This window comes from Malaclemys terrapin, chromosome 4 (assembly GCF_027887155.1).
Source record: "Malaclemys terrapin pileata isolate rMalTer1 chromosome 4, rMalTer1.hap1, whole genome shotgun sequence".
NCBI classification, from domain to species: Eukaryota; Metazoa; Chordata; order Testudines; family Emydidae; genus Malaclemys; species Malaclemys terrapin.
Window position 1 is genome coordinate 36627282 of NC_071508.1, and position 14366 is coordinate 36641647.

A 14366-nucleotide genomic window follows, 5' to 3' on the forward strand; every position below is an offset into this window, starting at 1 on the left:
ACAGTGTGGATTCAGGACTAGAAGATCAATTATAGACATGATATTTTCTCTGTGTCAACTCCAAGAAAAGTGTAGAGAGCAAAACTGACCATTGTACATTGCCTTTGTGGACCTAACCAAAGCATTCAACACGGTCAGCAGAACAGGTCTATTTACAATACTAGAAAAGATAGGATGCCCACCAACCCTGTTAAGTCTTATATGTTCATTCCACAACAACATGAGAGCAATGGTCCAGTTTGACGGGTCCACTTTGGACAGCTTTGAGATGAAATGTGGAGTGAATCAAGGATGTTTTCTTGCCCCTACAGTCTTTGGAATCTTCTCGGTACTCTTAAAATGTATCTCCATACAAGATTGGATGGGAAACTCTTCAACCTGTCACAACTTAAGTCAAAGACCAAAGTCAAAAAGGTGTTAATCAGGGAACTTCTATTCGCGATGATGCAGCCCTCATAGCCCACAATGAAGAGCTACTACAAGATCTCATAGACTGCCTTTCAAGTGCCTGTCAGGCATTTGCTCTCACCATCAGCATTAAGAAAATGGTTGTATTAGGCCAGGGTGTTCCACAAGATCTTTCAATTACCTTAAATGCAAACCAGCTAGAAATAATCCAAAAGTTCAGCTATTTAGGTTCTACAGTGACGACCAACCTCTCACTGGATGAGAACTAAATATTCACATTGAAAAGGCTGCCACCACCTATAGCAGACCAACTAAAAGTGCATGGAACAACTCAAAACTTACCATCAAGGCCACAATGCTAGTGAACCAAGCTTGCGTCCTCAGCACTCTCATGTATGGTGGGGAAACCTGGACAACTTGTGCTCATCAGGAGAAATGATTAAACAGTTTCCATCTATATTGTTTACACCGCATACTCAACACCAAATGGCAAGATAAAGTTACCAATGCAGAGGTTCTTCAAAGGGCAAATTTACCAAGTGTGACATCCCTGCTCAAGCAAAGATGACCACACTGGCTGGGCCATCTGAGTAGGATGCATACCAAGGACATGCTTTATGGGGAGCTATCAGAGGGAACAAGAACAACAGGATGTCCCAAGCTTCGCTATAATGATACATGCAAGCGACCCATGAAGGAATTTTGAATTGATCCTGACCAATGGGAAATTTTGGCAGGTGATTGTATCAAGTGGCGCCATCGTCTCCATCAGTGTATCACGGTCCATGACAGAAGTTGGCTCCTACAGCTTGAAGAGAAAAGAGCCTGTAGGAAGCAAGCAGCTCCCAACCAAGATACATACATTTGCAATAACTGCCAAAGATCATGCAAATCTCGGATTGGACTATTCAGTCACATGAGACATTGCAAACCATCTATATTATAGGGTGCATTTCCCACCATCTCTCGTAGACAAAAGGATGACAACATCTGATAAGTGTTTGTCTAACCTGCTCTTAAAATATCCAATAACAGAGATTCCACAACCTCCCTAGGCAATTTATTCCATAAAAACATAAGAACATAAGAAAGGCCATACCGGGTCAGACCAAAGGTCCATCTAGCCCAGTATCCTGTCTACCGACAGTGGCCAATGCCAGGTGCCCCAGAGGGGGTGAACCTAACAGGCAATGATCAAGTGATCTCTCTCCTGCCATCCATCTCCACCCTCTGACAGACAGAGGCTAGGGACACCATTCCTTACCCGTCCTGGCTAATAGCCATTAATGGACTTAACCACCATGAATTTATCCAGTTCTCTTTTAAACTCTGTTATAGTCCTAGCCTTCACAACCTCCTCAGGTAAGGAGTTCCACAAGTTGACTGTGCGCTGCGTGAAGAAGAACTTCCTTTTATTAGTTTTAAACCTGCTGCCTATTAATTTCATTTGATGACCCCTAGTTCTTGTATTATGGGAATAAGTAAATAACTTTTCCTTATCCACTTTCTCCACATCTCTCATGATTTTATATACCTCTATCATATCCCCCCTTAGTCTCCTCTTTTCCAAGCTGAATAGTCCTAGCCTCTTTAATCTCTCCTCATATGGGACCCATTCCAAACCCTTGATCATTTTAGTTGCCCTTTTCTGGACCTTTTCTAGTGCCAGTATATCTTTTTTGAGATGGGGAGACCACATCTGTACGCAGTATTCGAGATGAGGGCGTACCATCGATTTATATAAGGGCAATAATATATTCTCAGTCTTATTCTCTATCCCCTTTTTAATGATTCCTAACATCTTGTTTGCTTTTTTGACCGCCTCTGCAAACTGTGAGGACATTTTTAGAGAACTATCCACGATGACTCCAAGATCTTTTTCCTGACTTGTTGTACCTAAATTAGCCCCCATCATATTGTATGTATAGTTGGGGTTATTTTTTTCCAATGTGCATTACTTTACATTTATCCACATTAACTTTCATTTGCCATTTTGTTGCCCAATCATTTAGTTTTGTGAGATCTTTTTGAAGTTCTTCACAGTCTGCTTTGGTCTTAACTATCTTTTAGCAGTTTAGTGTCATCTGCAAACTTTGCCACCTCACTGTTTACCCCTTTCTCCAGATCATTTATGAATAAGTTGAATAGGATTGGTCTGAGGACTGACCCTTGGGGAACACCATTAGTTACCCCTCTCCAGTCTGAGAATTTACCATTAATTCCTACCCTTTGTTCCCTGTCTTTTAATCAGTTCTCAATCCATGAAAGGACCTTCCCTTTTATCCCATGGCAGCTTAATTTACATAAGAGCCTTTGGTGAGGGACCTTGTCAAAGGCTTTCTGGAAATCTAAGTACACTATGTCCACTGGATCCCCCTTGTCCACATGTTTGTTGACCCCTTCAAAGAATTCTAATAAATTAGTAAGACACGATTTCCCTTTACAGAAACCATGTTGACTATTGCTCAACAGTTTATGTTTTTCTATGTGTCGGACAATTTTATTCTTAACTATTGTTTCAACAAATTTGCCTGGTACAGACGTTAGACTTACCGGTCTGTAATTGCCGGGATCACCTCTAGAGCCCTTTTTAAATATTGGTGTTACATTAGCTAACTTCCAGTCATTGTCATTCCAGTGCTTAACTAGCCTGACAGTAAGTTTTTGTTAATGTCCAACCTTAGCTGTCCTTGCTGCAGTTTAAGCCCATTGTTTCTTGTCCTATTCTCAGAGGTTAAGGAGAACAATTTTTCTCCCTCATCCTTGTAACAACTTTTTATGTACTTGAAAACTGTTATCATGTCCCCCTTGGTCTTCTCTTCTCCAGACTAAACAAACCCAATTTTTTCAGTCTTCCCTCATAGGTCATGTTTTGTAGACCTTTGATCACTTTTGTTGCTCTTCTCTGGACTTTCTCCAATTTGTCCACAAACTTCTTGAAATGTGGCACCCAGAACTAGACTCAATTCTCCAGTTGAGGCCTTATCAGTGTGGAGTAGAGTGGAAGAATTACTTCTTGTCTTTCTTACAACACTTCTGCTAATACATCCCAGAAAGATGTTTACTTTCTTTGCAACAGCGTTACACTGTTGACTCCTATTTAGCTTGTGATCCACAGACTCTGATTGGTCAGGCACAGGGGCCAGTGGGCAGAGCCACCTGTCAGAATAACTGTGACAAGCCGCATTCACACCATGATCCCTTTTCTCTGCCTTTCTCTCTTCTGCAGCTTGTCGGGGTGCGGTGTCACAGCTGCTGGCTGTGGGGATCTTGCCGCTGTTCTCAGGATCAGCCAGTGCCTAACAGAGCTGCAGCTCAGTAATCCTGAACTTGGAGATTCCGGAGTGCGGCTGCTGTGTGAGGGACTGAAACATCCAAACTGCAAATTACAGAGACTGGTGTAAGTAACATTTGTCCTCCTTTATGCATTTACGGGTGTCCTTTATGTAAAGTGCTCGACAGGGTGCGTAGCTGGTATCTCCTCTCTGCAGTTACAAGGAGAATCTGAAAATCAAGTGTCTCTCCAGCACTTGCAGGAAGAACTCACTATTTGTGCCCAGCCTGCTGGGTTTGGAAATGTAAGTATAGCTGGGCCCACTGGACAAGGGGTGGGGCTTGGGAAAGAGTCTGTAGCAGGACTTCTGGCTCATTCTTAATGCTGATTGGTGAGGCAGAGGGACTGGTGGGCAGGGTCACCTGTTAGAAGAGTTGAAGATCCCCATTCACACCATGATACCCTTCTCTGCATTTCTGTCTTCTGCAGCTTGCAGGGGTGCGGTGTCACAGATGCTGGCTGTGGGGATCTTGCCGCTGTTCTCAGAACCAGCCAGAGCCTGACAAAGCTGCAGCTAGGTAATAATGATCTGGGAGATTCCGGAGTGTGGCTGCTGTGTGAGGGACTGAAACATCCAAACTGCAAATTAGAGAGTCTGCGGTAAGTAACATTTGGCCTCCTTTATGACTTTATGGGTGTCCTTTGAAGTGTTCACCAGGGTGCGTAGCTGGTCTCTGTTCTCTGCAGTTGCAGGGAGAATCTGAAAATCAAGTGTCTCTCCAGCACTTGTAGGAAGGATTCACTATATGCCCCCAGCCTGCCAGGTGTGGAAATGGGAGTATAGCGGGGCTCACCCAAGAAAACTAATTCCCCAGTCTCTTGGTATGCATTTATTAAAATACATTCTTACCCTTTAGCTTGCAGCCTACTTTTTAGATCATTTTAAAGACTTTTGACACCTTAACTTTCATATAAAATGAATAAAAACAGAAGAGGCACCAGAACACTAAGGATTCTAATACACCCCATCTGAGCCCCACCCATCGTGGTTCCTGTCTTTGAAGTTCACAGGGTTGGGGCTGAAGCTGGTGTCTGCTGAGAGACAGCACCAGTTTCATGAAATACCTTTTGATATGCAGCCTGCTGGGAATGGGGATGTGTGTTTACAGTTACAAACATGGCAGGTGAGAGCAGATGCCAATGCCGGACTCATTCTAAAAAATACAAAACCCTTTGGGAAAAAGAGAAGTGGCTCTTCCCTTTTTTATTTCAATACATTTCTGATTGTTTCTTCTTCTGCCAAGGAAGAAGGCCCACCCCATACCTGTGAGAACCTGGGAAACTCTGGGGGCTTGAGGCCAGATTTCCAAAAGAGCTCAACACTCAGCAGCCCCCACTATGACAATTCTGCCCAGACTTTCAGAAGACCTGCATCCTGGAAGCTGAGCTCTCCTGAAAATCTGCCCCCAAAGCACCAGCATAATGAAGAGAAAATCAGCCTCCTTTTGCAGCAGCTGTCCACCATCGGGGTTAATGCCACTAACTTCTAATGTCCACCCCCCATTCTCTCCCAAGAATATCAGACGCACTGACTGGAGGGTTGAGGTGCTTCTGCTGGCATCTAGCCTCAGGAGTCCTCAAGCAAGGCCTCAAAGCTCCGCCTGGCAGTATACAGATGGATAGGACTCATCTCAGGGCTTATTGTTTTCTTTTTATTCCCACTATCAGTGATGTTTAGCCTCTTATTTCTCTCTTGATGATGAGCAGGTGCCACTCCCCATTACATACCCTTCAGAGAAGAGGAAATACCAGCTGCACTTGGAGATCCCCTGGGTCAGTGATTTCCCTTCTCATAGCAACCACCACCACATGCACTTTCCTTTCCTCCCCTTGTTCTAGCAGTCATCACTGGGCTGCACTTCCCCTGCCCAGTGCAACTGCAGCTTCCTGTCCCCTCCTGAGGAGCGAGACCTACAGCTCACTGGTTCCTCACTGCAATAGGTGACAGGAGATGCAGCAGTTCCTGGATCCTTCAGTGGTAATCAGTGATGGATAATTCCTCTCCCCATCCCACAGACCTGCAGAGAGTCTAAAAGTGATGGTGGTTCCTCTCCTTTGTGATAGCTGCCCCTTCTGTCCTTCATATTGTGTAGCAAGGTGGGGGATGAGTAATTTACTGTTGGTGGCATGGGAAATGGGGAGGGAAGACACACAGCTGAAGGGTGTCTGCTTCACTGCTGTGTGGCGCTTACAGATCTGCTGTGCGATCTACTATTCCATGAAATAGTCTCCACATAGAACTGATGGAAGCTCCATCACTTGGAACATCCTAATTCTCTACTAGACAACTAAGAGGAAAACATGTTGTAGAGAGCAATCTTGCACTGGCTGGGGGAGGTACTAGGTCAACTAATAGGGGTGGCATGTAAGCCTGGTGCGGTGCCCCTTCCTATCCCTCTTCCTTGTGTTGTGGCTGTAATGTGCTGCAGAGAAGGGGTTCTCTGTAGAAAGTGGAAGTGACAGCTCACTCCCCACCATCACCCACCAACCTCTGATTTACAACAGCCACAAAAAGATGTATGAGGCCTGCGAATCACCGACCAGGCAAGTTGCTGGTTATGAGAAGCGTGGTGATGTACTACCCAAAGGTTAATTTTAGATAGGAATTGGCAGAAAAAGGTGTGTGTGAATGTGTGGGGGTGTACTTTCAGAAAGGTCTGTATCGCATAGCAAGACTGTGTGGGAGGAGGGGAGGAGAATGAGAGGAAGGAAAGAAGGATGGAGAAATTGGGATGTATCGTGAGGGGAAGAGAGAGCTCCCACAGAGATCAGTGACCAGGATGGGACATTGACAGATGGGCAGTTTTGCCCAGCCATGGGCTAGAAGACAGGACTTCTTACAGGTGTGATGTAGGTATAGTGTATTGTTTGTAACACAAAGATGTTTAATTTTGTGAGATGGCGAACTGCATAGTCCTAGGCCCAGCCAAGTGACAAATAATAAGCTGAATTTGGGGAATTGAGGTAACAACAAAGTCCTGAGCTATCAGAGCACTTGGGATCAGTGCAGCTCCCTTCACTGGGCTAGTCAGCAGACTTCTACCCCTTCCTGCTTTCTTACAACATACAAAAAAGTGAAGATGGTCTTTCTTGTGCTTACCTGAGTTACAGAATAAATTACAAAAGGCAAAAGATCCCCTGAGGGTTGGGACTGTAACAGCCAATCTCTATGGCATTTTTGAGCGGTCCAGATTTTGCAGTCTTCTCCTGGAACAATGGGACCAGCACAGCGAGTTCATGCACATAACTGGCTTGGGGAATAATAGGACATGTAGGAACCAGTTTCTTATTCTGCCACAGATGGCAGGTTCCCATCTCAGGTTATTCTTACAAAAGCACTTGTGACTCCCGTGTACTGTACAAATGGGCCCTGTCTCCTTGTGCAATAGCCAGGGAATAGGTCTCAACCTTTTGCACATTATCCTGTCCAAGGGGGAAGAACAAAACAAAACAGGTATCACCAGTTTATCTTTCTCCTTCCCCAAGGAAGGAGGCACCCATGGCTTGGGCGATTGCCCAAATGCTCCATTTACACCTCAGGATACCCCAGTGTGCACAGCTGCCCAAAACACTGATCCTGGCTTCTCCCCTCTCCTCGAATTTGTACCTTTCTGTAGTGCTGTAAAAACACATTTATATCTTCTGATACTTACCAGCAGGGGCGTCATTCACTATGGGGCAGTTGCTCCTGCCCTCCCACCGTCTTTCCATAGGTCTATATGCTTCATTATGTCTTCCACTGCCGCCCTCCCTGACTGTGTACGATATAACTACATATAATGTTCTATAAGCTAACATAGCTTCAACCCCCACCCCCTGAATTTTTCTGAGATGAGGCCCCTGCTGACTAGCCCTGCTGTGTAAGTTCCCACAAGGGCTGCCTCAGACTTTCCACAATACACTAAGGGCTTAGTCATCCTCTTCGATAAAGGGTGGCCTGTGTTTTCAGGGTGTGCCTGATGACAGACAGTTGTATGAACTGGAAAAAACAAAGGAAGAGCAAAGCTGTGAAGATGGCTTTTTTTTTAATTGTGTCCTCCAGGCTAATAACCTCTGGACAATTTAAGAATGTCATTTAAGATAAAAATCCATTGATTTTGCTCTATGTGCACTGGAGTAGGGTAGTTTTGATTATAGCTGTCAAGAAGTGAATCCACATCCAAAATGGTAATATGCTCATCAAGACTACCATGTGGATCTCCATACCAGCAATATAGTCTTAATTATTACCCTCAAATTTAGCCCTTTTTCCCCTGCTATCACCCTGTAAATCTCTCACTCTGTTATCTGCACACATTCTAGGGCACCCATCTTTACCCTTCTGTGGGCTCAAGCCATAATTTAGTTAATTTAGGTACCCCACCCTTTCCTGTCCTGGGCTCAGGGTATAAGTCACCCAACTTTACCCCTCCAGGGGTTCTGGGCTCTACTCCTCCGTGGGCTCAGGGTATAACACCCATTCCTTGTGAACTCAGGGTTCTATGGGTCTGTGGGGTCTTTTCCCAGTGAAAGAGCCTTACACAGTAATATTCTTAACCTCTATTTATTAGCAGTTACGAAAACAGAGTGCACGCACTAAGCATACAATGCTCACCACTCCCAATAAGGCAGATGAACTTTTCCTGATGGCCAGTCAAGATCAGGTCACCGGGGACTCCAGCTTCTGCACAGTGTGATTGGCAGGATGTTGAGGTCTGGCAGCTCTGATCTTGGGGCTGTGTCCTGGAGTTAGATTCCAAAGAACTTCCTTTTGGACCCGAGTTTATATAGTTAAACTTGAGTTCTGCCTTGCTATACTTTAACCAATCATTTTAAACTAAAGTGCTACAAAACAGCATTTTTCACTGATCCTAGCCCATTATGAAACAATTCTTTAACCAATCATGCCCCACTACCTTAATTGATTTAAATCTTCAAAATTAGTTATGCAACAGACAGAAACAATTAAAGAATCAGACAGAGACCATACAGATAAACAATAGAGAAGTAGGGACCATAAAGACAAAACAATAAAGAAGTATAGATTTCACAGAATAGTTGATAAGTGATTTCTTGCCAGGCAGAATGCTATCAAACAAAGGTTTCTTTAAACATCTTTATCTGGTGATGATGAATACTATTAAGACGGGGTGACTTTTTAACAGCCTGATATTTCATTGTTTTAATGTAATTGTGAAGATGTGACTTTCTGCTTTTAGCTCATAGCTGCTTCTGTCCTAGTGTGGCTGCAGAAAAGAGCTTCAGCCCTTACAACTCCATCTTCTTCTTTTTTTCTCCTCCTTTTCCCTGCTCCCCAGGGACTTCCTCCATACTTCATTAATTCTTTCTCTCTTGCCCCCTCTATCTTTATTAATTCTCCTCTGCTCCCCATATTACTTTCCAGGGATGTTCCCTAGTTCCTTTAGGGTCTTTCCCCACTTCCAGTGCTCTTCCTTGGAGGTCTCTCTTCCCTGCACCATAGTGAGTATGTCCTTACCCCGCCTTAGCCTTATCTCTTCGATCAAAGATATCATGGTGGTGGGGGGAGGGAATGTTCTTTCCTTACTCCGGTTACTACCCCTGGGTGGCAGAGGGGGGTCTCCTTTTAATCCCAGTTGAGGTCCATTACCCTCACATGTCCTCCTCACACGTTAGGGTCTCTTTCTCCTCACTTTCTCAGATGTCTTCGCTCTATTTTTTGTTTTGTTTTTTAACCTTTAAATCGTGTGGGATTATTCTCTTCTGCTTCAACTTGAATGTCCTCTTCTCTTCACCCTCCCCCAAAATTTATCCCCTCAGATTCTTGGGATTTTTTTCTCACCCTGTTCAACCCAATCCTAGATTCTCTCCCTCATTGCCGGCTCCTCTCTTCCTGCCTCCAAAATATCTTGGGGACTGTACTAACCCTGATAGCACCTAGGGGCTCCCCAAGGCATGGGGGCTTCTCTTCCTTGTACAAATTCAGTGGCTTTTTTTCTTCCCCAAATATTGAGGTTCCCCTCCCCATTTGGCAGAGTAACAATATTTTTAAGACAAATGAGGTGATGAAGGAGGCCATGCAGGTGACAGTTCTGGTGGGAGGGGTATCTTGATGTGTGTAAAATTTAGCAGCTGTTGGGGATGGGGAGGGCTCATGCTTGGGAGTGCAAGGGGCTCTCTGTGAGGCCTTGAAGGAGAGCAAAGACAGCCATGTTAGGGGGTGGTCCCTGAGGTGCATATGGTCATAGCCAGCCGGCTGCCATGGTTACCCACTTAGCTGGCTGGGAGCTCCATCAGGAGTCCAGGCTCTGCAAGGGGGTTACAGAAACCAGCAGAACTGCTGCTTTTATAACCCCACCAGAGACTCTGGAACAGGCCCTGCCAACAGGGTCACACAGTTGCCCTCCTTTCAGGGGCTGTTCCCTACCTAGGCCTGGGCAACCCCTGCCATTGGGATATTCTTCTCTTTGTCTCTCCCCCACTTTCATCCCTGGTCTCAGAGGAAGGTGGGTGTAATACTGCTAGTGCTCACCTCATCAGGCCTGACTGTCAGAGCTGGGGGCAGAGACAGGAGACGGCTGCATCCTGTAGTGGAGCAGCAGAGCTAGTGCCAGGGGTGTGGAGGAACAGGATCTCCCCTGCTCTGAGCCTGGCCCAGCTGCCTGGGGAGGGGGTTCCCCTACAACCTCCCTGTAGCAATGGGCCTGCTCTGATTGGGTCACACCATCCTGGGGCACATCAGTGCCAAGCTCAACCTGAGTGGTCGAGAGCTGAGTGGGCAGAACCTAAAGGGCCACTTTTTACCCTTTCTGAATTCTGGTTGGTCGGTAGAGAGGGCGAGGGGGCGGTGCTTAGGAATTGGTCAATGGCAGAGGTTTGCGATGTCTAGGCCATTCTCACTGTTGATTGGTGAAGGGTATATGGCAACGGTTGGGGTTTAGACAGGAAGTCCCACCCACTGCTTGTTTCTCACTGGACAAGGGGTGGGGCTTGGGACAGAGTCTATAGCAGGGCTTCTGACGTGTTCTGATTGGTGAGGTAGAGGGGTTGATGGGTGGGTAAGAAGAGCTGTCACAAGCCCGTTCACACGATGATCCCCATTCTCTCCCTTTCTCTCTCCTGCAGCTTGTGGAAGTGCGGTGTCACCGACACTGGCTCTGGGGATCTTGCTGCTGTTCTCAGAATCAGCCAGTACCTGACAACGCTGGAGCTGGGTTATAATTATCTGGGAGTTTCTGGAGTGCGGCTGCTGTGTAAGGGACTGAAACATCCAAACTGCAAATTAGAGAGTCTGCGGTAAGTAACATTTAGCCTCCTTTATGCATTTACGGGTGTCCTTTATGTAAAGTGCTCAACAGGGCACGTAGCTGGTCTCTGCTCTCTGCAGTTACAAGGAGAATCTGAAAATCAAGTGTCTCTCCAGCCCTTGCATGAAGGACTCACAATATGTGCCAAGCCTGCCGTGTTTGGGAATGTAAATCTAGCTGGGCCCACCCAAGACAACTAACTCCACAGCCCCTTGGTATAAGTTTTAAAACCAACTTTTAATTAAAATGCATTTACTAAAATGCACTCTGACCCTTTAGCTTGCAACCTACTTTTTAAGTCATTTTAATGACTTTTGACATTTTAATTCTCATATAAAACGAATGAAAACAAAAGAGGCTCCAGGACACTGAGGATTCTTAATCCACCGCATCTGAGCCCCACCCATAGTGGCCCCCGCCTTTGAGGTTTCCAGGGCTGGGCTGACGCTGGTGTCTGCTCAGAAACAGCACCAATTTCATGAAATATCCTTTGAAGTGCAGCCTGCTGGGAGTGAGGTTGTGTGTTTACAGTTACCAACAGAGCAGGCTGGAGCAGATGTCCTAGTGACTCCTTGTATTAAAGAAAAAAAAAAAAACCTTTGGGGAAAGCTGTGGCTCTTCCTTTTTCAATTTCAACACATTTCTGCTTCTTTCTTCTCTCAAGGCAGAAGGCCCATCCATGCCTGTGAGATCCAGGGAAACTCTGTGGACTTGAGGCCAGATTTTCAAAAGAGCTCAAGATTCAGCAGCTCCCACTGACAATTCTGCCCAGATTTTCAAAAGACTTGAACCCTGGAAATTCAGCTCTCCTGAAAATCTGCCCCAAAAGCACCAGCAGAGTGAACAGCAAAATCAACATCCTTTTGCAGCAGCTCTCCACCGTTGGGGTTAATGCCCTTAACCTCTAATGACTGGCCCCTCCATTCTCTCCCAAGAACATCAGACGCACTGCCTGGAGGGCTAAGGTGCTTCTGCTGCCATCTATCCTCAACAGTCCTCAAGCAAGGCCTCAAAGCTCCTCTTGGCAGTTTGCAGATGGATAAGACACATCTCAGGGCTGTTTGTTTTCTTCTTTTATTCCCACTATCAGTGATGTTTAGCCTCTTCCTTCTCTCTTGATGATGAGCAAGTGCCACTCCCCATTACACACCCTCCAGAGGAGAGAACATACCAGCTGCACTCAAAGACTCCCTGGGTCAGTGATTTCCCTGCTCATAGCAACCACCACCACATGCACTTTCCTTTCCCCCACCCCATGCTGTAGGAGTCACCACTGGGCTGCATTTCCCCTGCCCAGTGCAAGTGCAGCTTCCTGTTCTCTCCCAAGGAGTGAAACCTACAGATCACTGGTTCCTCACTGCAATAGGTGACAGGAGATGCAGCTGTTCCAGGACACTTCACTGGTAATCAGTGACTGATAATTCTTCTCCCCATTCCATGGACTCGCAGAGAGTCTTACAGTGATGGTGGTTCCTCTTCCTTGTGATAGCTGCCCCTTCTGTCCTTCATACGGTGTAGGAGGGTGGGGGATTAGTAACTCACTGTTGGGGGAATGGGGAGGGAAGACACACAGCTGAAGGATGTCTGCTTCACTGTTATGTTGCTCTGAGAGATCTCCTATGATATCTAATATCCCATGAAATAGTCTCCACATGGAACAGATGGAAGCTCCATCACTTGGGACGTCTTAATTCTCTACTAGACAATTCACTGGAACACACAAGCAATCCTGCACTGGCAGGGGGAGGTACTAGGTCAACTAATAGGGGTGGCATATGAGCCTGGTTCAGTGCTCCTTCCTACCCCTCCCCCCATGTTGTGGCTCTAATGTGCTGCAGAGAAGGGGTTCTCTGTAGAAAGTGGAAGTGACAGCTCACTCCCCACCATCACCCGCCGAACCTTGATTGACAACAGCTTTTTCCCATCAGGGGCTAGAAGACAGGACTTCTTACAGGTGTGATGTAGGTATAGTGTATTGTTTGTAACACAAAGATGTTCAGTTTTGTGAGATGGCGAACTGCATAGTTCTAGGCCCAGCCAAGTGACAAATAATAAGCTGAATTTGGAGAGTTGAGGTAACAACAAAGTCCTGAGCTATCAGAGCACTTGGGATCAGTGCAGCTCCCTTCACTGGGCTAGTCAGCAGACTCCTGCCCCTTCCTGCTTCCTTACAACATACAGGAAAATTTTTATTTTGCTTACCTGAGTTACCGAGTAAATACAAAAGGCAAAAGATCCCCTGAGTTTCAGGGCTGTAACAGCCAATCTCTCTGGCATTTTTTGATGGGTCAGATTTTTGGGTCTTCTCCTGGAAAAATGGGACCAGCACAGCAAGTTCATCCATTTAACTGGTTTGGACAATAACAGGGCATGTAGGAACCAGCTGCTTATTCTGCTGCAGCTGGAAGGTTCCCATCTCAGGTTATTCTTATAGAAGCACTTGGGACTCCTGTGTAAATGGGCCCTGTCTCCTTGTGCCAAAGCCAGGGAATAGGTCTCAACCTTTTTATTATCCTGTCCAAGTGGGAAGAACAAAACATACAGGTCTCACTAGTTTATTGTTAGCCCAAACCATAGGTGCCTTCTTCCTTTGGGGAGGAGAATATACTATTTACACATCAGGATACCCCAGTATGCACAGCTGCCCAAAACACTGGTCTTGGCTTCTCCCCTCTCCCCAAATCTTTCTGTAATGCTGTAAAAACACGTTTACATCTTCAGATACTTACCAGTGGGGCGTCATATGCTGTAGGGCAGTTGCCCTTTTGGACTTTTCATAGGTCTATATGCTCTATTATGTCTTCTACTCCCCACCTCCCCGACTTTGTATGATATAATATAACCACATATAATGTTCTATATGTTGACACAGCTTCACCCCCCATCCCCTGAATGTTTCTGAGATAAGGCCCCTGCTGACTAGCCCTGCTCTCTAAGGTCCCACAATGGCTGCCTCAGACTTTCCACAACATACTAAGGGATTGTTCATCCTCTTTGATAAAGGGTGGCCAGTGTTTTCAGGATATGCGGGATGACAGTCTGTTGCGTGAACTGGGAAATACAAGGGAAGTGCAAAGCTGTGAGAATGGCTTGTTTTGTTGTGTCCTCCAGGGTACTAACCTCTGGACAATTTAAGAATGTCATTTAAGATCAAAATCCATAGATTTTGTTCTATGTGCACTGGAGTAGGGTAGTTTTTGATTATAGCTGTCAAGAAGTGAATCCACATCCAAATTGGTAATATTCTCATCTAGACTACCATGTGGATCTCTATACCAGCAGTATAGTCTTAATTATACCAGTATGTCCCTTTTTCTACTTCTCCAACAATGATGGTATAAGTCCCACTGGAATGACTA

The 14366-nt window shown here is 45.7% G+C and overlaps 1 protein-coding gene across 1 annotated transcript in view; it reads left to right on the forward strand.

Moving 5' to 3' along the window:
* The window catches only part of LOC128836346 (NACHT, LRR and PYD domains-containing protein 3-like), a 104689-nt gene that overhangs the window by 66758 nt on the left and 23565 nt on the right, over positions 1 to 14366 (forward strand). The window contains exons 9-10 of the mRNA XM_054026551.1: positions 3638 to 3808; positions 4172 to 4342. Coding sequence (XP_053882526.1) covers positions 3638 to 3808; positions 4172 to 4342 — 342 coding nt within the window. The remainder of the gene's footprint in view (positions 1 to 3637; positions 3809 to 4171; positions 4343 to 14366) is intronic.